The sequence below is a fragment of the Tiliqua scincoides genome, chromosome 7 (genome assembly GCF_035046505.1).
Source record: "Tiliqua scincoides isolate rTilSci1 chromosome 7, rTilSci1.hap2, whole genome shotgun sequence".
NCBI classification, from domain to species: domain Eukaryota; kingdom Metazoa; phylum Chordata; class Lepidosauria; order Squamata; family Scincidae; genus Tiliqua; species Tiliqua scincoides.
Window position 1 is genome coordinate 40,163,589 of NC_089827.1, and position 27,439 is coordinate 40,191,027.

Sequence of the window (27,439 nt, forward strand, 5' to 3'; positions counted from 1 at the left end):
CCACATACACAGAGGACAGTACATAAATAATAAAAAGCAATAAAATAAAAATTCATTAATTCCCTTTAAAAATGCAAGTACTAGTTGATCAACCAGCAATTCCAACTCCTTAAAAGGAACATGTATCGCATGAGATTTTAATCAAGACCTTTTAATACTTCTTTTGGACAATCCGAGTTCTGTTTGTAGATTTAAATTTAAAAGGTTCTAAAGCTTGTGGCTATTGAGGACCAGGGTTTACAGGGATTGCTTATCTTCTTGTAAACATGAATGCATTAAAAAGGGTGGGGGAGGAGGAACCTCGGCAAAGAGAAAAGAAAAATGCGCTGCTCACGCAGTATGTCTAGCCAAAGTGGAAGCAGGAAATACCACAAATATCATGTCATGAGAACGCTTGCTTCAGTGCAAATTTTGCAGGCCAAATCTGCACAGACAGAATCTTAAGGTAGTCCACAGGACCAAAACTGTCTCTAGGTGTGAACTCAACTGAAAACAGATTACAGAACCACAAGAGCCAGATTCACATTAACAGAAATCTCATCAAGTGTTAACAGTTCAGTGTCTTCCTGAAACTGACCTAGAGGTGCCAAGATCATCCCTTGGTCACAAGCAATGGGCCATGCTTCCTTTCTTTTTTTTAAGGTCAGGGACTGATCCGAATAGAACTTTTTCCTAAATGACTTTTATAGGTACTCATAAACATACCTTGGAAACATCCCTCCTTTTAAGCATTTCCAGATTTAACTTGATCGGGTGACAGATGTTAGGGCAGCCAGTGAACTGCCCTGGGCAGAACACTGGGTCTGGGCATGGGAGGTCCCTGCCAAACCCTCTGCTTAACCATTATAACAGCACATACCATCATGGCCAAACTGCATGTCACATTAAACACTCGTTGCTTTGATTGTTTGAATGGCAGCTGTAGGGGTGGCCTGAACACTTGTTAAGATTTCAGTGGAGGGAGTACACACTCCTTTCTGCCATGCCATGGTCCCAACTAAACACATGCCCACCAAACTGCTATTAGCTCCAGGATGGAAGCTTCCATTTGGCATGCCTAGAGGCTTTTCCTCCCAGGGCTAACAGCAGTTTTGGGGGCATAATTTTCATTGAGACCATGGTGAAGCAGAAATGGCTTAACTATCCTCTCATGGCAAGCTGTTGTCTCAATCCTTACCACACACCCACAGCTACTATATGAGTTTTGTTGGTTTTTTTAAAAAAGGTCAAACCATATATTTAATGTAATATGTAGTTGACCTTCAGTGGGTGAATCTCTCAGCCCATATGTTATCTCTTAGCTAAAGAATTGGCACAGATCCAACAAGATCCACTGCAGAGCATGAGGCAACTGGAAGGGGAAATAATTCCCCTTTCCCCACCGAAGTATCCATGCACATGCCTTTTTGGCACAGATGCACAGATACAAGAGGAAGAAGAATGGGTAGGATTGGGTTCCCAGTGTCTGAGGTCCAAGTCTAACATTCTGTCCACTATACATCTTAACCCACCCACAATGTTCTGGTTTAAGTTGAGTTTGGTGAAATACAGACATTGTCAAGTGCTATAGGGGCTATTTAAATGTGCTGCTTCTGAGTTGTTTGCTAATCCATCAATTGCAGCTGATCAGTGTTTTGGGCCAGCTTGTTGTCAACATGGTAAAACCAACCCCAAAACAACTGAGCTGGCTATGGCCAAAAGGAATAAACACATTTTAGGAGTACTGTATTGGCAGTCGAGTCACCTGACTGCATGAGAGGGAGAGACAAGACCTGGGACTCAGCTGCAATGTGTTTCTTCCCCCCCCCCCAGAACTGTCCCTGCACACAACATGACCAATGAGGCTGCCCATTGGTTCCCTTAGTTCAGTACTGTTAAAATTGACTGGAAATGGCTCTCCAGGATTTCAGACATGAGTTTTTTTCTCTGCCCTACCTGGAGATGCTGGGCTTGACTTGGGACCTTCTGCATGCATTCTACGGCCCTTCATACAGCAGTTGGTGCACCCAAGCTTACACATTTTCCTCTTCCCTCTCTGTCCCCTTTCCATTTTGATTCAAGTCTATTCAACTGGATGTTATTATTTTAAACTGTATACAACCTCAAATGCATTGGCAGAAATATAGTAAAGAAACAAATAGGCAGTTTCTACATAGATCACAGTCACTTAGAAAGATGTGGATTTCTTCTGGGCAAAATACAATTGTGCTCCACAGAATCAGACACAAAGGGTCAGACTGCAGATTGTACTTCTGGTTTGATCCACCTTGAATTGGGTGCGTGGCTGGCAAGTAGGGCAAAGAGTGAAGCAAACGGACCAATGCTTCATCATACACACAACACAAAATGGCCCAAATCCATGCTACATGTCCACAGAGTACCATGTGACCCTTGCCCCAAGTCTGAGAAGGTGCGTTCCATCCAATATTCCTTACTTACCATACAGTAAAACACCATGGCACCAGCTCCTGTGTTTACTGTAGGAATGCAATGCATCATCACACTTTGTAAGTATTTCTTGTTCAAACAAGAAGAATCAAGAGTCTGCACACTTTATATTATGAAATGGAAATTCATTAGTTAGGTTCAGTTTAAGGGGCTAAAGATGTCTTGGAGTATCCCTGATTAATAACAGAAGATAATGTCAGCAGGAAGTGGAGGGAGAAATTCAAGAAAGAAGGATTAGTTGGTGTCAGTATAGAAACCCAACACCAAATGTTTGCTTGACCTACTGAAGGACCAAACTGAGGACGTTTTTTGAGGTCCATGCTGTCTTTTGAGACAGGAGTTGAGCCTGTCTGATGCTGATAGAATGATATGATAGAATGGCAATTTCTTTGTTTCAGCTGATACCCAGATTCAAGCTAAGGAAATATTCAGCTTGCGAAATGACCCACTTCGCTAAGCAGCCAATTTCAGGTCAACCCATGTCTTAGCTTGAGGCTCAGATCGTAGGCTCTGCAGTGGGTGCTCTTGAGTTGGGCAGCCACTTTAAGTTGTACATGCAACTTTGAATGTTGCTGAATGACTCCCCTAAGGTCATTATGAATGTTCGGAAATGTGGGCATTTTGTATCTTCCATACACATAGCGCTCTCTTCTAACAATAATTACCTCCTCTTTCTTGAAGCCTGGTCGCAGTTTCTCATCTTGAAGTTTTTCCTTTTTAGCTCCTTTCTCTTCCCCCTTTTGTAATATTTCCATAAGATGAAAACATCAATTCTGTGGCAAACCCTAGTGCATTTCTGCTGCGTCAACAAAGCTGTGCTCACATACCGCCTTGTCCTGTGTCACAGCAGCCGTGCACACAACTCTCTCCAGGTGGCACAGTGGCGTCCACATTCCTCCTGCACCTTCGTGCGGCCTCCTCCACTTTGATGTGCCCGTGTCCTCACGTTTCCCAGCAGCGTGCTGGCTGTGATTGGTTCTAATAATCATGGGTGCTCATTCAGTAGTCACACCACAAATATTTGCTGGTGCTCATCCATGGCCCATGCTGTGCCTTTGTACTTTGTAAATGCGCTTGACCATTGACCTTTGGTCAACCAACAGCCACAGAAAAAGAACGCAAAGGTGTAGTGAGAATTTCAGATCATGCACACATTTCTGTGAGAAAAACTTAAGAGACAAGAATGGAGTGACTTAACTATGTGATGTGAACTGACCATGTGATAGGTAGGCAGAAGCAAGAAGCTTAAGTACAACAGAAATAAAATTCTGGCAAGAATTAGTAGACAAGAGTGCAGAGACACAACTGTGAGTGAATTCCAATCCAGCTTTTTTTCTGTAAAATGCATTACATTTCCTACAACACACAGGCAAAATTGGTTGGGTGCAACATGTTTACTGTACCTGTTTCCTTAGGGAAGCTGCAGGGACTTTTTCCTCTTGCACCTTCTTCTCCTTTACCTGCTTGTCTTCTATTTTCTTCTCTTCTCCCTTCTTGCTTTTATCAATTAACTTTTTCTCCTCTGCCTTCTGTTTAGCCTTTAATCTCTCCTCTTCTAGCTTAGCCTTTTCCTCAGCTGCCTTCTTAGCTTTTTCCCGCTGCTCAGCCTCCCTCCTCTCCTTTTCCTTTGCCCTCTCTCTTTCTTGGGCTGCTTTTTTCTCTTCAGCCTTAATCCTTTCCCTCTCCTCAGCTTCACGCCTTTCTCTCTCCTGGGCTGCTTTTTTCTCCTCCGCTTCAATTCTTCTTCTCTCTTCCTCTGCTTTCGCCCTCTCCTTTTCTTCTGCTTCTAGTCTCTCTCTCTCTTCAGCTGCTCTTTTTTCTGCTTCAAGCCTCTCTCTCTCCTCCTCTGCTCTTCGTTTTTCCTCAGCTTGAGCTCTTTCCTGTTCCTCCCTCTCAAGCCTTTCCTGTTCCTTCTTCTCAAGCCTTTCCTGTTCCTCCCTCTCAAGCCTTTCCTTCTCCTCCCTCTCAAGCCTCTCCTTCTCCTCTTGTCTTTTCCTTTCTGCTTCAGCCTCCTCCTCCTCCTCCTTTTTCTTTCTGTCTAAGGCTACCGTTATGTTTATGGCCTCCTCATGCTCTATGTGTTCCTCTACTGCTACGGTGCTTGTGTCATTTACTACAGTTTGCTCATCTGCATTTACCTCAGGATGTTTTGCTTCTAACATCACCACTTCCTCATCTGTGCCTAATGTTTTCTCTTCTAACGTTACTTCTACCTGATTATCCTCTATGGCTCTTAGCTTTGGCGTCTCCTCCTGTGCCTCCTCGTTCTCCTCCTCCGCTTTCTTCTCATCTTCCTCCTCTTGCCTCAAGTTATTCCTCTGGTATGATTTGGTGATGGTTTCGGTTTCTTCAACCTCATAGTGCTGCCTGTGGGTTTGTTCTTGCCCTGGGGCCTCATTTTCTTCCACATTGTTCACCACTTTTCTGCTTGCAAACGACAGGCTCTCCTCAGTAACTGTTGGATCAAATTCCTTTTGGCGTTCCAGGGCTTCTTGGAGTCGTTTTTGGCGCCTTTCTTCTCGCCTCGCCATCCTCTCCAGGAACACAGCATCATCATCCCCATCCTTTTGAGTATTTGTAGTAATTGTTGTAGTAGTACTTTTGGTCTCTTCTTCTGTAATGCTATATTAGACATTAAAATTGCAACACACTGTGAACCATAAGCCAAAATGCAGCATCCATGTTTCTTTCAACAATAAACAACAGGTTAAATGAAAACATCAAGTATCTCTCAACTCCAACAGACTACCTGGGTGACTTAAGAACGCAGGTGTACTATTAGGGCCCCTCCCACCCATACCTCTCCAAATACCAATCTTTGAAACACCAAGCCCTTGCATTTTCATAGGAGGAGGGCTGGCATTCATATGCCACTAAACCCCTTACCAACTGGCAAAGCAATCTGTCTTGCTACTGATAGAGTCAGATACTTAAGCACCCTGAAAATAGTCTTGTGGCACCTTAAAAGATACACAGCCCAAACCTATCCCCTGCCATCAGCACCAGTGCAGCTGGGCCCAGTGTTACAAATCTGCTCTTTTGTCACACAAAGTGGTTTCCTTCTTAGATTGTGTGGATACCAGGGTCATGGTATCTTGAGTGTTCTCTGAGGCATCTGGTGAGTCCCTATGAGATACAAGAAGTTGGACTTCATGGGCCCTTGGCCTGATGCAGCAGGGTTTATATTCTTATGCGTGGCCTGATGGGGAAAAATGGGCTGTTTTCGCCACCTTTTGTTACTGTGGATTTTAAGTCACCCTGCTTGCTAGAGCAGGGTCTAAGATCAAAACTCTGCCTGGGATTATGATGGCCAAGAGAGGCAATTCTGAATTAGGACAGACAGAAGGGACAGTGAGACAAAACTGAGAATCCAAGTATATTGCTCAGGGGAGAAATTCACTGCTAAGAGGTCTTTGGCTGGCAGGATCAGCTCCTAAAATATTGAGAAGCTGAACCAATGATGCTTGAGGGCTCATGCTGCCTGTCTGCATGTTTGCTTGCTTCCCATCAGCCCACCCTATACATTTGAAAATAAACAATGGATTATTAGAAGTTAGAACTAACAAACAGAGACTCTTAATTCTCTGGTATGCTGTACTAACAAGAAAACTGACCCTGTAAAGTTGCCCTTGGGAAAGCAGGCTTTCCTAATTTCAGCAATAGGAGCCGCTTACTAAACAGCAACAGCAGTTAACTGTGCAACTCTTGAATGCACTGAACATATTCAGCTGCCGCCTACAGAGTCACAGATGTCATTCACCAAAAAGCAGTAATGGATATCCATGCAGTAGAATCTTACTTGTTTTGGGCATTGACTTCAGGTTTCTCTATCACTTGCCCTGCTAGGTCATCCTCTTCCTTTTGCCGCAGCCTTTCTTGTCGGGCCCTCCTGCGGCGTTCTCTGGCAGCTTCTTCCTCATCGTCATCATTTCTCTCGTAGGACAATCTGCAAGGCAACATTTCAGAGAACTTAAATCTAAGCTCCCTTATTCAGAATAATAAAATCTAGATCATTTATAAGTCTCTAGATCTGTGTGCTGTCAATCATGCTATGGGCATTCACACAGAGTGCTTTGAGAGGACAATGGTTAGTTATGTACGTAACACCACCATCAATGTGCAAAGCCCTCCACACTAGTAGACAAAGGGACCCTGCACCCCAGTGGCATACTGCCTAAATTTCAACTGTGCGGGAAGGCAGCAATGAAAGGGAATGGGAGACCACGAAGGTAGCAAGAGAGCCATATCAGTACCTGCACACAATTACATATGAATAATAATAATTATTATTATTTATACCCCGCCCTTCTCCCCAAAGGGACCCAGGGCGGCTTACAGCAGGTTAAAAACAGATTAAAACATAATATAACAAACAGATAAAAACATATTAACAAATTGACAGATATCATAAAAAACAGTAGTCAGATAAAAAGTCAGGTAAAAAGAGCATAGAGCAGCAGATTATAAAGGAATCAGGCCTGTAAAAAATATTAAAAGATGTAGAAAAGATGTTAAAAAGGCCATGAACTCAGAAGGCCTGTTTAAACAGAAGGGTCTTCAGGCCTTGCCGAAAAGTCTCAAGAGAGGGAGCCATTCTCAAGTCAAGGGGAAGGGAGTTCCATAATGTTGGTGCCACTACTGAGAAGGCCCTATTTCTTGCCGACGCCCCATGTACCTCCTTAGGCGGTGGCACTTGTAAAAAGGCCTTCTCTGATTACCTAAGAGGATGAGCTGGATTGTACGGAAGTAGGCAATCTCTAAGATATCCTGGCCCGGAGCAGTATAGGGCTTTAAAGGTCAAAACCAGCACCTTGAATTGGGCCCAGAAACAAATGGGAATATGCTTGGGCATCTTTTTATGTTGGGGTGAGAATCAAAGGCATCATGGGAACAGTCTGGGTGTGGGAATGAGAAAACAGAGGTGCCATAGAGTTTCAGGCCTAAGTAGCTACAAGGGCGCTACACATTCCAAAATGCTCAGTTGCAGCCAAATCCTGACAGCTTCCTAAAATGCTTTTTTAAAATATGGACAAATGTCGCATTAGAATCAGCCCTCAGAAGAAGAGGAAGCAGTGAGAAAGAAAAGCTGATTCAGCAGACATTTCACACTTAGGCTTTACGAGTTCCAAAGGAAACTTAAAAGCCAATGTGGCTGTGCAGTAAGACCCTGTTTAACGTTCCAGAGTTAGAGGAGAGGTTTTGCTCCCATGTGGTATTTCTTGGCTTTGGCACCGTTTAAGCTTTTGTTGTGGTTTTTCTGTTCCACCACAACTGTTTCTGTAGCTTTCATGCCTGTTGGTCAGACCTTGCCATAAAAAAGGAGCCGGTGTGTCAGCAAGGGGGAGCCCATACTGGGAGCCAAGTTCAAAGAAGAAACAGGGAAAGACCAAAGTGGAGGGTGGGGAATGGGACTATTAAACTGTGGGCCTGGATGAGAAGAATCTGGTACAAACAGAAGAAAGCAAACAAAGTCTCATCTCAGCGTTACTATAAACATGCAGCTGATGCCATTGAACAGCAGTTGTGTATCGAGCCCAATTTCTCTGTGTGCTCGTGTCACAATGTTCTACATTTTCCTACCTTGGGTCCACATCATTACCTGCCATTGGCAAAAGTGAGGAATTGGGGAAGATTGTGATGTCAGGACACAGGGAAGCTTTAAACATTACAGATGGGCAAGCAGGGGACCAGACATGCAGCCAGAGACAACCAAATAATGTCTAGCTTAGTCTTTCACATCAGTGGCATAGCTAGAGGGGGTGCAAAGCATTTTCAGGGAGCCTCACCGCAGCATGCAAGCGGCCCCTCCCCCTCTCCTTCAGAGCCATTCCAGGCAGTGGGAGCAAAATGGAGGCATTCCCCATCCTGAATAGCTCCGAAGGGGACAGGTTGCTTGCACGCTGTGTTGAGGCTCCCTGCAAAACTTAGTGCTTTGCACCCCCTTTAGCTATGCCACTGCTTTACATGACAACCATGTCTGGCATGGCTACATTGGTGTTACACCTGTGTATTCAATGCAAGAAGTGTGCAGAGCAAACATAAACCCCCAAAGGGAGCTGCAGCCAGACAGGGCTCTCCAATGTACTTCCACTGAATGCTTAGATTCCTGCCCTTCACTCTTTGTGCATTTGCTGCAGGAAACAGCAACATAAGAGTGGCAAGGTTATAGCAAACATGAAGAGCCCTACTGCAATGGCAAAGCCCAGGTTTTGCATGCAGAAACTTCCAGGTTTAGTCCTGAGCATCTTCCACTAACAGGCTCTCAAGTAGCAGGATTTAGAAAGCCTTCTGCTGGAAACCTTGGGAGCTGCTGATCTCCCAAGTAGACAGGGTGAAGTGGCCCTAAGATGGACTATTTATAAGGTTGGAAGAAGCTGCTTTACTGAGGACGCAATCCTCACCAACTTTCCAGCACTGACATAGCTGTGCCACTGTGGCGTACATTGCATCCTGCAGTGGGGAGGCAGTCAAGGGGGCCTCCTCAAGGTCAGGGCATGTTTGTTACCTTACCTTGCAGTTGCACTGCGGTTAGGTCAGTGCTGGAAAGTTGGTGAGGATTGAGTCACACTACTTGTCTTTCTAGCTCAGTACAGCTGCACAGATGGCCAGCTTGTAACATGTCTTCTGTGTCTGGAGTGGGTGGGTAGCAGCACAAGCCTGTAGCACACCTACAAGAGCAGGAGGACTGGGAGGCTGGCTGTGCCATGGAGTCACCCCTGCAAGTATTCCATGCGCTCTACTGCTTCCTGTTCCTCTACTCCACAGAGGAAAGGCACAACTACACCAAGCACGGGAGTCTGGTTCTGCACTGCAGTGTGTCCTAGTGTCACCTACTTGCATACTTTGGCCTTGTGACCCTGTGCCACAGGACTTTTTTCTGAACTGGGAACAGCTTCACAAGATCCCCAGTCTTTCCCGGCTCCACTGCTGCTGGAGCTTTCTGCATCCCGATACTTTTGGAGGCACCCCCTCCGTAAGAGGGAGGGATGCAAAGAAAAAGGCATTTTCTCTGCAGAGAAAAATGAAATTGGCAGAACTGACTTGTGAGAAAGGAAAATAGTTGCACAAGAGGGCAAACAGGAACATTTGCCTCCATTCTAAGCAATGGGTGACTCAGAATGTCAAGCAACCTCCCTCGCTGGCCTCCCTTGCACTGCTCAAAACACAATTGCACAACCTTCCATCCATTTGCAGCATGTCTTAGAACAAGCCTATCTTGAACAGGCTAAGAACAAGCAGGCCTTCAGCAACTGCCCTCTGTGAGCTGCTTGCCGCTGCTGGGAAAAGGGTTTCCTCTTGACAGCTTCCTCTATGTTCCTGGCACCTGATACGCCTTATTAAAGATTCAGTGGAAAGGAAGAGCGTGTGAGGAGGAGCAACCCTCTCCGTTCCTCTCACTTGCACTAAGCGTTTTGAATCAAATGGAATTTTAACTGTTTTATGTGATCCACTGGGATTTGCTTTGTATTTACTGTTTAAAATGTTTTAATGATTTATTATTGTTTTTAATATTGTAAGCCGCCTTGGTTGCCCTCATCAAGAGAATACAAGCTGCTGAGAGCAAGAGCTGGAGTGGGCTAGTGTCACCATGTCCTGCTTGTGTGTCTCCCAGACACATCAAGTTGACCACTGTGGAAAGCAGGATACAACACTGGTGTGCTGTGAATGGTCTGCAAGTGTGTCATAGAAGTTTGGGAGAAGGTTATATATTAGTATGGCCACCGCAGGATGTTAGCCCCCAGCTGGCAGGGCCCCGTGTCTTATCAATTGTTAAAAAAAAAATCTGATGGCATGCCTTGAAAATTTCAGCACCTTCTCAGTGTGCCATGAGATGAAAAATGTTGAAAATCATTACTGTAAAGCATTACTTTTAAGCAGAGAAATGTAAGCAAGACAAGCCATTCAGCACACTGGAAGGCAATATTCTCACCCATTCTCTACCCCAAAGTTGCCAGCTAGTCTCGCCTGAGAGAAAAAAATATCCGTTCTAATCATGAAAATGGTGACTTCTGTGACAGCACTTAGTCTGGCTCAATCTCAGATTACTGCCTCTGAGCAAGATCATTCATTTTTGCTTCACCTAAGCACTCAACTGCATCAGACCACAGAGGCTGTCCAAGACACACACTCCACTATAGAACTTGGCAGCAACATCCACTCGGATGACAACACAGCTCTGTATATTCTCCCTGAACTTACAAGGCCTTGCTTGATTTGAGGGGCCAACTCCATAGAAAAATCCTTTTGGAAATAACAAGGAAGACACAGCAAAGGGAATTCTAATGTTACATAAGGAAAAGGCAGCAGAGGAAAAGAGCAGAAGCAAAGCAAGGATTAAAACAGCGGTGGGAACACCAGTCACAGAGAACATTTGACGAGGTATTGCAAACATGGTTGCTAGTAGGGAATAGATCAGAAAGATGCTCACCCTGCCTCTAAGGGCAGGTGCACAAGCTCAAAAGAGCCACTGGGGGAGAGCCAGTTCCCAGGCTAAAGCTACACACATTTCCAAAATTAGTTCCGCTCAGCCAGACTCTATCTATCCCCTCCCAATATGCCAGGGCTGCAGAGAGACCACAAAGAAGAATTATGTGCTACCTTACAGAATCCTTAAACACGTGTCAGTTTTGAAAAAGATGCATAAAGATTATAGTGTTTTCCCCTTCTCTTATAACACTAGAATTTGATGTCACACAGCAACAGTAGGTTCAGGTCAAACAAAAGAAAATGTTTCTTCACATAATGTGTATCTTATGGAAATAACTTCTATGGGATGTGGTGAGAGCCATTAGTTTAGGTGGTGTTGACACATTCATGGAAGGCAGGTCTAACAATGGCTAAATAGAACCTCCCAGGCACTGTCCCGTCTGGGTATCAAGGCAAAGCCACAAGACAGGCTGCTGCCATCCTGCCCTGCTTATGAGCCTGGCAGGCAGAGATGTGGCAGGATCACAGCACCAAGTCGTGAGTCTGCACCCCTTGACTCAAGTCAAGAACGACTCATAACAGGTGGCCGTCGCAACGCATTCAGTCATTTTCGAGTCATTTTGATTTGAGTTCGAGACAAGCTGCAAGACAGGTGCATCTTCACAGAAAAAACAGAGGTGCTGATGGGGCACATGTGTGTGTCAGACTTCTCATTTAACACTGCCCTAATGTTCCCGTCCCATCTTCTTTCAGAAATGTGTTGAAGTCCTTCATTTCAAATGAGCCATGAGTTTGGAAGGTGTTCCTTTGGAAGGTGTTCCTCAAAGGAGGAAATGCCCTCCTGCTTTGTCCACCTTCTTTACCTCCTCCCTGGGCGATCTGTTGCAAGGACTCCCTCCCTCATCCATTGGGCTCATCCTTTCCCCCTTCCTCATCCAGAGAAAAAAATCAGGCCATCCATTCAGTCAATCAATCGTCCGTTCCTTCCAAAACGGACAAGAGACCCCGCTCCCCCCATGCCTTGGCTGCCTACACTTTCTTCTGGTTCCTCCCCACAGCCTCAAGCAGCCTCCCTCTTCCCTTTCACCCTCCAGCCCCTGCCTCCTGGAGTTGACCTACCCTCCTCCCATCAAGCTTGCTGCTTGCACTGGTTTGGATGCCGGCTTCTGGATCACCCATTAGGTCTTTTGGGGTGACACAGAAACAGTGAAAAAAGTAGTAAGCAAGCACGCTGAGAGAGCATTGTCACAAAAGAGGTGCCCGCAAGAGGTGCCAGGAAGGAGGAGTCCTTGTCAGCTGCTGCTGCTGCTGCTATGGCAAAAGAGCCATGTTTGCCTAGGGATAAGGCATCCTTGGCCAAGGAAGCATCGTGAGGCTCTTAGTGGCCCTTAAGAGTTACATTTCTGTGCAGCTAAAAGTGAAAAAGGAAATGCCACCAGCTGTCAGCCACCTCCCTGAAGAGGTATTATCATTTTGGCTGCTTGATATGATGTTTCCTCACATTTCAACCATTGCTGTGCAGACCCTGAAGGTTTGGCTCCAAACTCCCAGCAAGGACCTTTGATCTGATAGGTTTCAAATGTGCTTTTCAAACATCTGTTCTCATCTGTTATACTACACTTATTAGCATCCATTTGTCTCATGGAAGCTCTGAACTATCTCGATTCAGACCACTGAGGTAGCCATGATACAGAGAAACTGCAGGCTTTGTTCCAATGAATTTCACATGTACACATTATGCACCCAGCACACTGTAAATAAGAAAAAAAAAGAGAGAGAGAAAATGTACGGCTTGGTGAATTAATTGGACACAGACCTGGATGTTTACAAATCTCTTGCAAACCATCTCTTCCTATCTAAAAACACAGCTTGGCAAACAGAGTCCAGGGATTCTGCCAGATGTTCACATAGGCAGAGACCTCCCCTGGGGAGGGGCAGAAGCTCAGTGGTGCAGGACATGCCTTGCATGCAAAAGGTCTCAGGTGCTATCTCTGACATCTCCAGATAGGGCTGGAAAAGACTCCTGCTTGGCATCTTATTTTCTCCCACTTCCCTCTTCTTTTCCTGCTGTCTTGTAGCCTCTCATGAGGCTTGGTGCATGTCCAAATCCGGCAGCAAGCCTCAGGAGACACAGACAAGCCGGAAGGCACAGGAGCTACACTGCAGACCAGCAGGCAATGGCTCATGGACCAGTGCCAGTTCGCAGACCATCATTTAAGTAGCACAAGTGGGGCTGACACGGAGATGGATCGATGGTGGAAGGGTCCTGGCAGGACCGTTATCCAGATCTTCATATCTACACTCTACACTGCTCTCAGATGAACACAGATAATTAGCATATTCAGAAGTGACTTCTCTTTGCTAACCAAGGAAGGGGGTAGAGCATTTTCTTTGCACATAAAAAGGTCTTGGGGTAATTCCCAGAATCTCTTCTAAAGGATCTTGGATAACTAGACTGAGAGTGGTCTCTGCCTGAAAGCTTGAAGAACCTCTGCCAGCCAGACATCACTGGCCTACAGGAATCTACAGGGAGTTTCATATGTTTGTTCCAATGGAGGGACTGGATGTGAGTGCAAAGCAAAGAGTCCATGGAACTGCCTTTGCCTTGGAACAACAGGATAGAAGAGCTTCATCACATCTGGGACTGAATGATTGATTGATGCTAGTATCTTAGGGCCCAAGCCTAGCCAACATTCCAGCACTGATGTAGCCATGTCAATGGGGCATACACTGCATCCTACAGAGTGTGGGCAGTCACGGAAGCCTCTTCAGGGTAAGAGAAGTGATGTTCCCTTACATTGGGGCTGCATTGCGGCTGTATCAGTGCTACAAAGTTGGATAGGATTGGGCCCTTAAATTCCTATTTATTTTGTTTACGAACTTAGCTGAATGAGTATCACACAGTTTAAAACAGTTACCATCACCATCATAGTCATATCTTACAGTAGTTCAAAGGCTTGGCTAAATAAGCAAGTTTTGAGGGGAACCTTGAAAGATGAAGTTACAAATCTCTGTCAGTTATAAACCAGTTTAACTGTCATGACATTCCCCAAATAATTCTAGGCCCTGTACTTTGGTTTGGTGCTGAGAATTTTCTGTTGCAGATCTCGAGTCCACCTCACTGAACCACAATTTCCAGGGGTTCCTGGAGATAGGGAATGTCTGCTGAACCAGTTTAAGTCTGTGGTAAAGAATGTAGTTAAAGAAGAAGAAAAAACTCAGCCAGTCAGCATCTCCAAGAGGAACATTAAGTTATGGCCCATTGCATATCCATGGGAAACGCAGGCGCAAAACATGATCCGCCAGTACAACAAGAGCTCGGCTGGCAGAGAACAGCTTCCACTGACGGATGCAAGCCTAACGCCAGCACCTGAAAGCCTAAGCCGACATATGCACAGATGCTCTTTTTCGTTTATGCTGGAAAACTGACCATCTGTTTCATAGCACGAAACGCAAGCAGATTCTCTCAGCGTATTTCAAGTAACTCTATAAATCGCCTCCTGCATGTATCTCAGGATGAACTGCAGGCAGGGCTGCTTGTAAAGAGTGCAAAAATAAAACCTTCCGCTACTGAAATAATGTCGTATTTGCCTCTGACATGAAGATAAAAGAACTTGCTGGAAGGATCCCAACGTAGAAGCAAGTAACTCAGTCAATATGTGGAGTCAACAGCAGTTTGCAACTTCTCTTCATTTGCAACAGCTTTGAGAGTCAGGGCTGGCTCACATACACTCTGGGCATGGCAACCATTTTCATTGGACATGCACCAAGTGGCACATGTCCACAGAGGTATGTCACACTTATGCATTCTGCATTTCTGTTCTCTCTCCAACTGTGCCATTATCCAGAGAAAATGTATTTGAGCAAGACAATAAGGCTTGGCATTTGTATAATACTTTCTGGCTTCACAGACATTCTCTCGATTCAATCAAGGGAGTTGCAACAGTACTTTGTATGCTCCCAGAGGCACTGTAAGATACAGGAAACTGGACTAGATGGGCCCTTGGCCTGATCCAGCAATGTTCATATGTTATGTTCTAATATTTACAACAATCTTCTTATCCCCATACTGCAGCTAGGTACCTGCGGCTGAGAGTAGCTTGCCTAAGGCCATCTTACAAGTTCATGGGAGAGGCGGTGGCATAGCTAAGGGGATGCAGGGGGTAGCAATTGTACCAGGCAACAAGCTTTAGGGGGGGCAACAAGCTGAGCTTGACACTAGTGGCCAAAATTGTGAAAATCTTGGTACGTACAAATAATATCATCATGTTATAAATCATTGGAAAGGTAATTTAATGCAGAATGCAATGAAGCAAACCACATTAGAATGTCTATATTCTATCAAACGTTATGGCTAATTAACCAGAAAACAAAAACACAACTGCCTTAAAAGAACAAAAAGTGGATTTCTTTAACTCAAAACTGAACTACGAGACTGATTGTTCTGAGAGCCAATGAGATGTCATTATGATACAGCATGGAACCAATAAGATGTTAATATGAGTCAGCTCTCATTTTCATGGATCATAATACAGTTACCCTGCTAACTGGTAAAGAGGCACCTTTTCACGTGGTGCTCTTCTCATGTTTAGCAGGGAGAGAATAACTGTCCCTCTTCACTCTAACCAATAAAGGGCACAGTTTTTGTTTACTTAAGGGGGCAATCCTAACCCCTTATGTCAGTGCTTTCCAGCACTGCCATAAGGGCAATACGGCTCTGAGGCAAGAGAACAAACATTCCTTTACTTTGAGGGGGCTTCTGTGAGTGACACCCAACTGCAGGATGCAGCACACGTCCCATTGGCATCGCTATGCCAGTGCTGGGTAGTACTGACATAGGGGTTAGGATTCCGCCCTAAATTCTGTCATGGAGAGGGGGCTACAAAATCTTCCTTGATCCCAGGTAGCAGATAGATGCCTTAGCTATGCCGCTAGCAGGGAGGAGGTGGTAGATCAAGTGGGTGGTGAGCTGCTAGGAGGAGGAGGTAGGTTTCTCCCCAATTTGCACTTTTAAAAAATCCGGACATGATGTCACTTCTGGTTGTGACATCACTTCCGGGGCATCATTTTGAGCTCCGCACTGGGCTACACGTTCATTAGCCATGCCACTGGGGAGAGGCAAAGTTCAAACTAGGGATTTCTTGATTTGCAGATCAGTCTCTTGCAGCCCAATCCTATCAAACAGATCCTATCTTGCAAGTTACTGTCATAGGCTGCTATAGACCCTGTGTGGCAGCATGAAAACCATGCCACTATCGCATGGGATGGAACTGTTGGTGGAAATGGACAGTGGCTCCACATGTGCACTGTGGCTGGACACTCCAGCAATCCAGATAAGGTAGTGGAGGGATGGTTCAGGGGAGGGAAGTGAGTAGGAAGCAAGCTGGATGGAGTGGATCTCAGTGGTAAAGGCACACACTGGATCCTAGCCCCCATTTTTCAACCCACCTGATCCCCTTACTTTCCTTGGACTTACACCAGCAAAATAGCTGGCATGGGCATGAGGAGAACAGGAGGCCTACTGGGAGGTAAGTAAAAGATTTGTACCTATCTCTCGCAGGCTATCTGGTCACCCTAACACCATCACTTCATGCAGCAAGGGCTCCATTAGCATGGTGCAGATGGGCGAGTAGGACTGGGTGGCTATTAACTACACTGCACCCTCTGAAGCCTCCTGATTGTCCCCCTCCCACCAAGCTGGATACAGTGCACTCCTTTGTGGCGCAGGGAGGGGGGAGGATAGGATTGGGCCCTTAATTGACTACCTGCCCAATCCTATCCCCATCTGTATTGCTGGAACTCCTATTCCAGCAGATCCAAATATTTTTTGGCATCACAAAACGTGACATGCTGCAGTACGCTACCAGGTCCCTGCCACAAATGGCAAGTGGTGACAGTCATGCACCAGTGGGTCCTCTGGCTCCCCCAGCACCAGAAAGTTGGTTCAGGGGAAGGGGTGGAGGTGGGTGGGGGAGGAGAGTAACAGGGCCTCTGTTATTAGCAGGTTATTGGCAGTTATTGGTGGCAAAGGAGCAACCAATATTCAATGCCTCCATGCCCAACCTTGCCACACCAGCTTGGGTTCACTCAGATTTGCACCAGTCAAACAGATGGCACAGATCTGAGTAGACCCATAGGGCAACATGGAGTTTACCTGGAAGTAAGGAAACGTCAGGGATTCCTCTTGAATGAACCCCCTGCCATAGGATGCAGTGTGTGCCTCCTCTGCATAGCAAATGGCAGGGGATAGGACTGGGGCAAAAGGCTGCAATCCTATACACCAGTGGTTGTCACACGTTTAGCACAGGGACCCACTTTTTAGAATGAGAATTTGTCAGGACCCACTGGAAGTGATGTCATGACCAGAAGTGACATCATCAAGCAGGAACATTTTTAGCAATCCTAGGCTGCAATCCTACCCACACTTACCCAGGAATAAGTCCCATTTACTATCATTGTTAAAAAATTATACATAGTAGCTTGTTAAAAGTACAGGTCTGTAACATTTCCCCAAATGTAGTTACATCCCATGGTAGCACCAAGTCTAATATATTAAAAATAAAATATTGAAATGAATGGGGACCCACCTGAAATTGGCTCACGACACATCTAGTGGGTTCTGAGAAACACTGCTATACACACTTACATGGGAGTAAGTCCTATTGAATTCACTGAGGCTTACTTCTGAGCAGACATGCATAAGATTGCGCTTAAGCATTGTTATGACATAGCTAGCACTAATTGTGATTCTCACTGTGCTCATCTTGCATAATCTTGGGTTTGTTACAGATTTAATTATTTCAATGATTTATATTCCATCTTTCTGGAGTGCTCAAGATGGCATGAGATCACAGTGAACAACAGAACAATGCTAGATGAATGATGATGTTGTATAAACACGTATAAAAATAGGGTGAACAAACGAAGTATATGTCCCATACTAAACACCCCTTCTGGAAGGGAACATGCTCTGCAGTGCCTATCAATGCACCCAAATGGCAAAAAAAAGGCTCAGGGTGGCCAACATTTAAGCCAAAGGGCAGCTCTGTTTGAAGCTATTGCTCAAGGAAGTCTTTTACCGCAACCACTAATGCAAACAGAGACAGGGAGGATTCTCATAGTCCTTTTTGTTCCATTTGGCAGTTGTAGCCACTTGGCATTGTGCAGTGCATACAGCAATTCAACAAGCTCTTCTTTCCTGTGCTACTGATGGTAGTTCCAAAACACCAAAAATAAACAGAATGTATTTGCGTTACTTTTCCACCACTTTTTAATGGTTTGCATTTTGTTTCCTTCCTGCCCTGACATTTATCTGGAAACCAACCCTTGCATTCCAACTCTTTTCAGTTGGAAATGCTCTAGGAAAAGGGTGGGGCTTGATCAGAGGAAGCCAGTACTACAGTGGTGCAAGGGAGTCCTGGACCAATTTGCCCTTGCCTTTAAAAGCAGGATAGGCGGTCTACCGAAAACCAGAAGCAGATAGGCCTTGTTCTGACATGGCCTCCCAGCCTTTTCAAAAGGAAGACCATCTACCAAGAATTCCACTCTTGTTTGCAGAAAGGGTTTGATTTCTTCCACAAAGGTTCTGGCTTGTAAGAAGCAGAGACGACAGCTTGCATCAGAGGCAGTGCAGGAAAGGTAAAAAGCAGGTGTTGATTGTGCGGATAGTCTGGAATAAAGAGAGGGGTGTACGGAAGGTGTTGCTGGGCAGGGATAACAATGTAACATATGGAATCATAATAGTGGCTGTTATTGTGTGTGAACAAGGACGTTTGACTACTGTGAATTATAAGCTGTCCAGAGGAATACAATGATCTACCAGTGACTCTATGGATGTGATGAGATTTGAAACCCTGAGTCAAGGATCCAAGTCATCTCCATGTGTAATTTTCTGACATTACCTTTCTGTGATTATTTTGACACAGAGATGTCTTTCCACTGCCCCATGCCCATTTTTCAGGATCAGTCCCTGCTCTCTCTGTCCCAGCTTCATTTTCCCACTATACCCTGAAAGTCCTTTGGGAGTGGACTGTTTTAACATCCTTGTTCAGCCAAGCGCCCATCACAACACTGGCACTACAATATAATCAGGGTGCTGCGTTTTCCACAATTTTGCAACCTGAGAATCACAAGCTTTCTTTTTTTAAAGAAGTAGGTTTCCAGCCTTTTTGTTGGGAAGACAGGTTTGCAGATGTAGGCTGCATGTCTAATGAAACTTCAGAGAAAGATCTGAGTAGGATTTATGGTGGTCAAGGATGGGGGTCAAGACCTCTGAGTAGTCCTTCCCCAGGTCAGAGCACACAAAATTAGCAAACGTATGCTAATTCGTAAATTAGCATTTCCTTAATTTGTAAAATTGGTAACAGAAAACAGGATTTGGCCATTCTTGATGAAGAATGTACATATTTGAAGGGCAGAATGCACACATTCCCAGCTATGTTCCTCATGCAATGCAAAAACAGAACAAAGATAAGCATATCCAATTGCACAAGCATGAAAAAGGAAGATAGTTCATCAGTGCAGCCTCTCATCAACTATCCATTCTGCAGATCTCTGTGCCAAAGCCCACCTGGAGCAATGTGCATGGTCTTTTGTCCTCTGTGCGTGGAGTCTTTTCTGTGCATGTATTTGTTTTCTTAAAATATTTTTGCCTGTCAACAATGTGGCCTCCAAGGTGACTCAAACAATGAGCTGTAAGCAATATCATAAAACTGATATTAACTCATAAACTCTAGCAGCACAGCCAAAGATTGCATAAAAGCACAGAAAACAGCAGTGCCCAAGTAGCCACAGAGTGAGGATGTGGCAGACCCTGACAGCAGAGAGGCCCCTCCTGTCTGCAAAGCCCCACCCTGAGGCCATCCGAGATGGGAAAGGGATCTTTTCTGCTAACAAAGAGACAACAAGGGTGATCAAAGTGTTTATTGAAGGATACCAGTGATAGTACAGCATCTGAAAGACAAACACACAAGTGGGGTTGCCATCCATCTCCTTCTAGCAAAGCTGTTGTGCCATTGCAAGTTGTCCAACAGACAGCTAAGTAACAGGCGTCAGTAAGGTCTGGATGCACCTATTGGTTCGCTGTCTGCTATGAGGTTTGCAAAGCCACACGGGTGTGACTGGAAGAAGTCGGCTATGAACGTCACAGAGCAGCAGCTGGGCTCACATTGGTCAGTGCAGAAAGGCAAGGACATAAGTCTTCTCTTGGGGACTGCTTGGTGTCTTCACCAGTGGAACCGCTGCCTGTGGGGAATAAGGAGAAACACAGAGAGAGTAAGGAGTTGACAACAACAGTATCAGCAACACGTGTTCCGTGGACTGAGATGCATATGGTGTTCATGAGGGAGACTGGTGCGCACCGGAGTGTGCATGTAATGGTGCTTCATTAGGGACAAGCACAGTACCTTTGCCTCTCCTGGTAGGGCTGCAATGGAACTGTGTGGAACTCTGTTCCACCCCATGTGGCAATAGCACACACCTGAAAAACGAAAGGGATTCAAATGAGCCAATGGCTGGAGTTCATGGCAATCATCAAAGGAGAGCAGACACTTTCTCCATTCAGCTGCTGCAAAAGAGACAGTTAGGCAACAAAGTTTGCAGCAAATAAATTTTACAATCCCAAAGGGTCAATATTGGGGGCAGGGGATAGATACAAGGTACAGAGGCAAAGCACCCTACAGCATGGGATTCCCTCCCTTCCCTTGCTTACCTGTATGGGGTGCATTGGATTTGCTTCCCCTGTTGGGGTGGTAAAGCAGAGATTCCACTTGGGTTTGTGTGCAGAGTTCTCCTGGGGCAGAAAACCTGCAATGAGAATTCTGAGAAGACAAGTGTTATCAAAACACCTTGCTGTATATGTTGTGAGGGACAAGAGACTGTTTGTGAAAAGTGCTCCCTCTGTGCACCAATTGCTCTTGCATCATAGCTCCCATCACCAAAGTTCCTTTTTGAGAGGCTAGAGAGGTATAGCTCCACACTGAGTGTCCAATCATCTGAGCTGCAGTCTCCCTGGCAGGGGCTTTAGCACAGAGGTTGGTGTGTTGTGATTGGCTACCAAATGTAGTCTATATCCTATGCTCCATAGTAAGAAGGTGGCAGGAGGTGTGATTTTCTGGCATTCTCTCCCTTCCCCATTATTCCCTATAGATTCACTCCTTCCTACACTAGCTCTGTCATTGGCATACTGTTTTTCCAGTGTCAGAGGCATGTCCATTGTCTGAAGGGAGATTAGGATATGGCGTACGTTGACTCCGTCTTGTGACTCCTCCCCATTTTGGCCTCATCTGACACAGTTGCATAGGCATCCAAGTTACATTTGCTTGGTATTTTTCTGTGGCACATCCATCAGCAGCAGACTATGTAGGAACTCATACTGGTATCTCGAGGACAGGATTGGGCTGTAAGAGACTGAACTGTAGACCAGCAAGTTCCAAGTTGGGCAGCCCAATTCAATGGCACTCCCCACACAGCAACGCAACTGTGACATCATGGCAAGTGCTATACCCAGTGCTTTTTTTGTAAATAAAAAGGTGCAGGAACTCACAACTTGTTAATCTTTTATTTATTTATTTATTTTCAAACCATTTTTTATTGGACAAATAAAAATTTTTTTATGTGTTTCTCCCCTAAACATGAACTTACTTCTGAGTAGACATGCATAGGATTGGGCTGTCAATCTCCACATCCCCTTCCTCCTAGCTATTTTTTCTACACATGGGGAAAAGTACTGTACAGGTGCACTTGTAGCGTGTAGTGTGGCACTACTTCGAGGAGAGGAAGCAGTGAATGGATTCCAAAAAATGGCTTACATGAGTTCCATGTAGTAAAATTACTCTAAGCAACTGTGGGAGTAAGAACAAAAAAGGAATTCTTACACAAGAGGGGTCCTTAGGTGCACATAGAAACAACTACATTTGCAAACAAGCGATTAAATATGGTTTAATTCAGGTATCAGAACACTCTGTGTCTTTGGGAAGGCACTTGGCATGCAATTGTATGTTCTCTGCTGCCCTGAGCAGCTGCTGTGCATTGCTGGAGAGGAGCTGCAAACGCTGGCTGGCGGAGGGCATGCTTGTGGGGGAAGGATGAGGAAGATCTCTGGCAAGGCTGGACAGCACGTTGTACACACATAGAATCCCTTTTCACCTGCCCTTAGCATGTGAAAACAGGTGCAGATATATATCTCTGCCAGGATTAAGAGCCCAATCCTAGGTATGTCTACTCTGAAGTAAGGCTCGTTCTAGTCAATGGAGCTTACTCCCAGGAAAGTTCCTAGGATTGCAGCCTAAGAGCCCAATCCTATGCATGTCTACTCAGAAGTCCACTTTAGTGAATGGGGCTTACTGTGGATAGGATGGCAGCCTCAGGGCCCAATCCTGTGCCTGTCTACTCAGAAGTCAGTCCCATTAGAGGCAGTGGGGCTTCCTCCCAGGAAAGTGTGGAGAGGACTGCAGCCTCAGAGCCCCTCCTCTGCCTGTCTACTCAGAAGTCAGTCCCACTAGAGGCAGTGGGGCTTCCTCCCAGGAAAGTGTGGAGAGGACTGCAGCCTCAGAGCCCTTCCTCTGCCTGTCTACTCAGGCTGCAAGACTATGACACTTTCCCGGGAGTAAGCCCCACTGAACACAATGGAACTTACTTCTGAGTAGACATGCTTGGGCTCTCAGGCTGCAAGGCTATGCACCCTTTCCCAGGAGCAAGCCCAATTGAGCATAATGAGACTTGCTTCTGAGTAGACACACCTAGGCTCGTGCTGCAGATTGGCACGGGGCTGCACCAGCCAGCTTCCTTCCCCAACTCCTCTGCCAAGCCAGTACCTGGGCGTTCCATGGGTGCCGCAGCCTGTCTCCCTGGCTGGCTGGCTGGCTGTCCGTCCTCCTCCTCGGTGTTGGTGCGTGTCCCCCACACCCTCCACTGGCTTGGAAGCTGTGCTGGGAAGCAGAGCGCGGGGGGAGGGGAGGGGAGGCAGGCTGGGCTCAGGCAAGAGCTTGGCGATGGGACAGGAGGGGGTTGTGCGGTCAGGCAGGGGCCAGGCGCCCGCCCACCCTGCACCCCCCAGCACCCACCCAGCGAATGCCTCTATTTTGCTATCCCCCTCCTGGAATGCCTCCAAAGGGGAGGGGCCCCTGCAAAAAGGTGCCGGAACTCCGTCCCCCCGCGTTCCATTAGAAAAAAAGCCCTGGCTATACCCCTATAGCTGGCACAAATCTGTGTGGACTTGGGTTGGGGAACTGAGGATAGGAAAGATGTCAAGATATTAGCGTGTGTCGCTGCCGCCAATACTGCCCCTTTCCAATCCTAATCTGCTCTCCTTCCTGCCCCATTCTGCCCACTCTCTGCCTCACTCCTACCCCATGTGCTCAGCTATGGTGGCAGGCTTCCTCGAACCACTGATGTGCAGACCATTGAAGCGCAGACTAAGCACTAATGGCTTGCAGTGGTGGCAAGGCCATGCCAAATGGCTTCTCTCATTTTGTGACAGCCATAAAAGGCCTTATGCTGCCAGAATGAGCATTCCTGCAATGCAAAGCCTGAATAAAATTGGGCCATAGATCTTGCCTCTGCTATGAACACACAGGCGGTGCAATTCTAACTTGAACTGGGAGGCCAGCTGGCCTGCCCCATATCCAGTGCGCGTTTGGGGCTGAAAGTGGCTCCGCCTAGGTCAAGGGGAATTTGCTTCCCCTTACCCCAGGGAAAGCTGCAGCAGCCCCAATAGGTCTACTCGGATCTGTGCCACCTAAAGAGGTGGCGCAGACCTGAGCAGCCTGGAACTGCACTGGACTGCCTGGGAACGGGGTCAGGATCAGGCACAAGTGCAGGATCCTGGCTCCACCTCCCATTTTCCCACCACCCTCCCATGGGCCCACCTGCCACCCACCCTCCCCACCTCCTCCCTGCCCTCCCCACTCTCCCCCAGACCCCTACACCAGCCAAGCTCAGCCTGCATGCACTTAACATGCTCCACTGTCGCGGAGATTGGATGGAGCCTGGGCAGGCCGGCACACATGCTTGTGCCAGCCTGGCTGACATGCAAGGAGGCACAAATGTACTTTACGGCGACCTTCCTGGGCCGGCACAACCTCCTGGGGCGCCACAAGAGACTTGTGCTGGCCAAGCACAATCTTAGGATTGTGCTCTAGGTGACGTTTAACCCCAGCACAAATGATCCATCTTTAAAATGGGAACAATAACAGTGACCTATCCTATAGGGTTGTTTTATTTATTTAAAACTTAAAAAGGCATCAAATGAAAAAGTCTAAATAGACAGCGCCCAACAAGTACCATTAGTGATGATCCTATTCAGTTAATATTGGCTCCAAGAATTACTGAGATAATGTATGGTAAGTGCTATGCACTCTCAGAAAAGTACTAAATACATGTTAGGTATTAAACAGTTGATTCTCTACTTAAGTACATGTTAAGTTCCAGAGGTCTATACTTATGGTAAAATGTACTGAAGTTGAAACATTATTTAGTTATTTCTAACAACTTTTCTGTAGTGGCTGAAAAACAAAAATCTACAAAACAGATAATAATTCACTCCCTAGTGAATGTAAACTCTGCGGAAACACCAGCAACATTCCCAGAAGGGGGGGGTACAGCGCTAGATTTTGCAGGGTGCCTCAATGCACTGTGTAAGTTGCTCCTCCCCCTTGCCACTGGAGCCATTCTGGGCGGTGAGAGCAACATGGAAGAGATGCCTCCATATTGCTCTCACTTCCCGGAATGGCTCTGATGGCAAAGGGGAGGGGCAGCTTACACGGCACGTTGAGGCGCCCTGCAAAACTTAGTACAGTTCTCCCCCCTCCAGAACGCTATTGGGTAGCACTCCTTTTTTGTTGTGTAATGTACAACATGGGCCTTAGAGCACCTTAGATGGGGGAGACTGTATTTGCATTTTACAACTTGCATTTTACATTTTGCAACAAGTTATAACTTGCATTTGTACTAGTTGGAGAGGAACATGAGTACAGTTCTAGGAAGTACGATGCTGGCTCTCCCTTACACTCACCACTTTTGCATCTCCAAAACGCAGAGCTTCTCTCCATCCCAAGAACAGAGCATCTTTTTCCCTCTCACAAAGCAGTACTATTGTGCCTGCAAGAAAAAATTGCAGCAGATGGACTGCACATGTGCAAAAGTGGCTGTCCTTGGGGTGTCCTGAAGCCAGAAACTGTCTTTGGATTAAAACCATTTCATTGAACCTTCTCACATCAGCCACATTAAGATATATCTCTGTGAGCCTCCACAAGTATAACAGTATTATTTTCCTTCACCCATTTTGGGTTCTTGGAGGACCCAAGAAATGGTGAGGTCGTGCTGAAGAGTCACCTCCAGGCAGCCAAAGGGCCCATTAATGCGAGGGCTTAGTTCAACCCCATCATATCAAGATCTTCATTTCATTTCAGCCTGACTTTTTATATGCTACAAACAATACAAAGCAGAGCTGTTGCTGACATGACCTTACATTGACATAACCTTCAGATGACATCAGCAAGCTCAGTACAAACCAGCAGCTTGATAGGAATCAGGAATGTGGTTGGATTCTGTGGTCCTGAGCCTGCTAGGGACTGCTGCAAATTTGCCTTAATTGAACAGGTGTTAACTACCTTTGAGTGGCTGAGAAACTTGGAAAGACGTGTGGTTTTGTAAATACTGTGGGAAGCAAGCCTTTAAGAAACAGGCAAAACTGACTTCTTTCTTCAGGATGAGTCCTCTGAACAAACTAACCAGAGTTAGTTTGTGGTCAGGCTCTATCATCTGAAGTCTCTGTCAGTATGCCTGTCTGGAGGCCTGTGGTTGTTCCATGATCCTGGGAGGCTGTGAATGAGGCTAGATAGGTCACTAGATTCACTAGATAGGTGAATGTTTCACTTTCCAACAAAGCTGCGTTGACCACAATGGACTTTCCAAAAGTGGAATGGGCAAGGCCATGGAAAGTTATGAGTTGAAATATGCTGAAAGAATAACAGGATCTGGTCAAATTGGGGTGATGATATCAAGACAGAGTTCAGCCACTGGGGCTGTGTGATGTGGCCATGTTACACTGTGTTCAGGGAGAAGAGCTGGGGGTTTCACATACTGCACACTGAATCTGGACACAGAGGCATCACTAGGGTTTGCATCAGCTGGTACGAGAGTCAGCAACGTGCAGTGCAGGTGTGGCAGGTGAGACAGAACCACCCCATCGTAGTCCATAGAAAAGCAACTCAGCTAACCTGCCCTCTTACACCCGAGGAGGCTTTCCTTTCACCTGAGAAAGCTGGTGTAAGGAGAACCTTCTCAAGTCTAAGGAGAGTCTCCTTGGGTGTAAGGAGGCAGGGCAGCTGCGGTGCTTTTCAATGGACTACGATGGGGTGTTTCTGCCTCACCTGCCACACCCACACCGCACGTCCCTGGCAAAAGCTCCCTTCATCACTCCCATGATGGACCTCCTCTCGTACCAGACCATCCAGAATAAATTACAATGTCATATGCACAACCTATATGCAGTGGCATCATTAGAGTTGCTGCAACCCCATTAGCTTTATTTATTTACTTAGATATATAATGGTACAGGTCACCCAACAAATTGGAAGCCACCAAAAAACTAGTGGCCAATTTGATGACATTCACACAACTGAATAAGAGTTCTAGTATTAGCTCTGATACAAGGAAATGAGAGCTGACTGATACTAACACTTTATTGGTTCACTGCTATGTCCTAATAACACCTAACTGGCTTTTGGAACAATCAGTCTCACTGATCAGTTTTGAGTTAAGGAAATCCCCTTTTGTTACATAAGGGCCCAATCCTATCCAACTTTTCAGTGCTGATGCAGCTGCAATGCAACCCTCAGGAAAGGGAATAAATGTTTCCTTTACTTTGAAGGGGCCTCCGTGATTGCCCCTCCACTACAGAATAAAGCACACACCCCATTGTCATGGCTGTATCAGTGTTAGGATTGGCCTTAAGGAAGTTAGGTTTTCCTTTTCTTATTATTTGGCTATAATGTTTGATAGAATACAGATACATCAACATGGTTTGTTTCATTGCATTCTGTATTAAATTACACATTGAATGGTATATAACATATTGGCATTACTCGAAAATATCAAGATTTCATAATTTTGGTCAGTAGTTGTGTCACACATACCTCGAGTGTGACACCTGGTGTGGTCTGCACCCTCCCCACACACCCCAGTTATGCCACTGTCCGGATACGTTAATGCATAAGATCTTATGAATGTGTCCTTAAAGTGTGGTCTGAACAATGCATTATGCTTTCTGCTAATTGGCATATTATGAATCATGCCATAAAATTTAGAATTCAACTTTCAAATGTACGAGTTTGATTTAATACTTAAAACATTTGGATCCTTTACGGGGGCAATAGTTATTTCTGAATATGGTACAACTATCATTCTATTCAAGCTTCTCTCTGCAGTTAAGAAGTCTGCACTATTATTTTTACTGTCTGTAAACAAAAGCAAAGTTTTTCTTCAGCACCAGTTATCATACCAATCACTAGATTCAGCCACCCTGTTTAAAATCCTCATAGAATATTTTTGTTATTCCTGAAAT

General features: G+C 45.7%; 1 protein-coding gene and 1 long non-coding RNA gene across 14 annotated transcripts in view; both read right to left on the bottom strand.

Annotated features, from left to right (window-relative positions):
- CALD1 (caldesmon 1) overlaps positions 1–27,439 on the bottom strand; it is a 190,225-nt gene that overhangs the window by 25,192 nt on the left and 137,594 nt on the right. For 8 of the 13 annotated variants that reach the window (XR_010794727.1, XM_066633443.1, XM_066633453.1 and 5 more), the window contains 3 exons: positions 6,248–6,394; positions 3,852–5,070; positions 3,114–3,185 (listed from right to left, as the gene is read on the bottom strand). Coding sequence is in view for 12 of the 13 variants with exons in the window: in XM_066633443.1 (XP_066489540.1) it covers positions 3,114–3,185; positions 3,852–5,070; positions 6,248–6,394 (1,438 nt within the window). In the remaining variant the exon portion in view is untranslated. The remainder of the gene's footprint in view (positions 1–3,113; positions 3,186–3,851; positions 5,071–6,247; positions 6,395–27,439) is intronic. The other 5 variants (XM_066633454.1, XM_066633452.1, XM_066633451.1 and 2 more) reach the window with 2 other exon arrangements.
- Positions 19,783–20,419, bottom strand: LOC136656945 (uncharacterized). Its single transcript, XR_010794728.1, has 2 exons — positions 20,280–20,419; positions 19,783–20,118 (listed from the first exon to the last, which is right to left on the bottom strand). It is a non-coding gene; the product is annotated as an uncharacterized lncRNA (long non-coding RNA).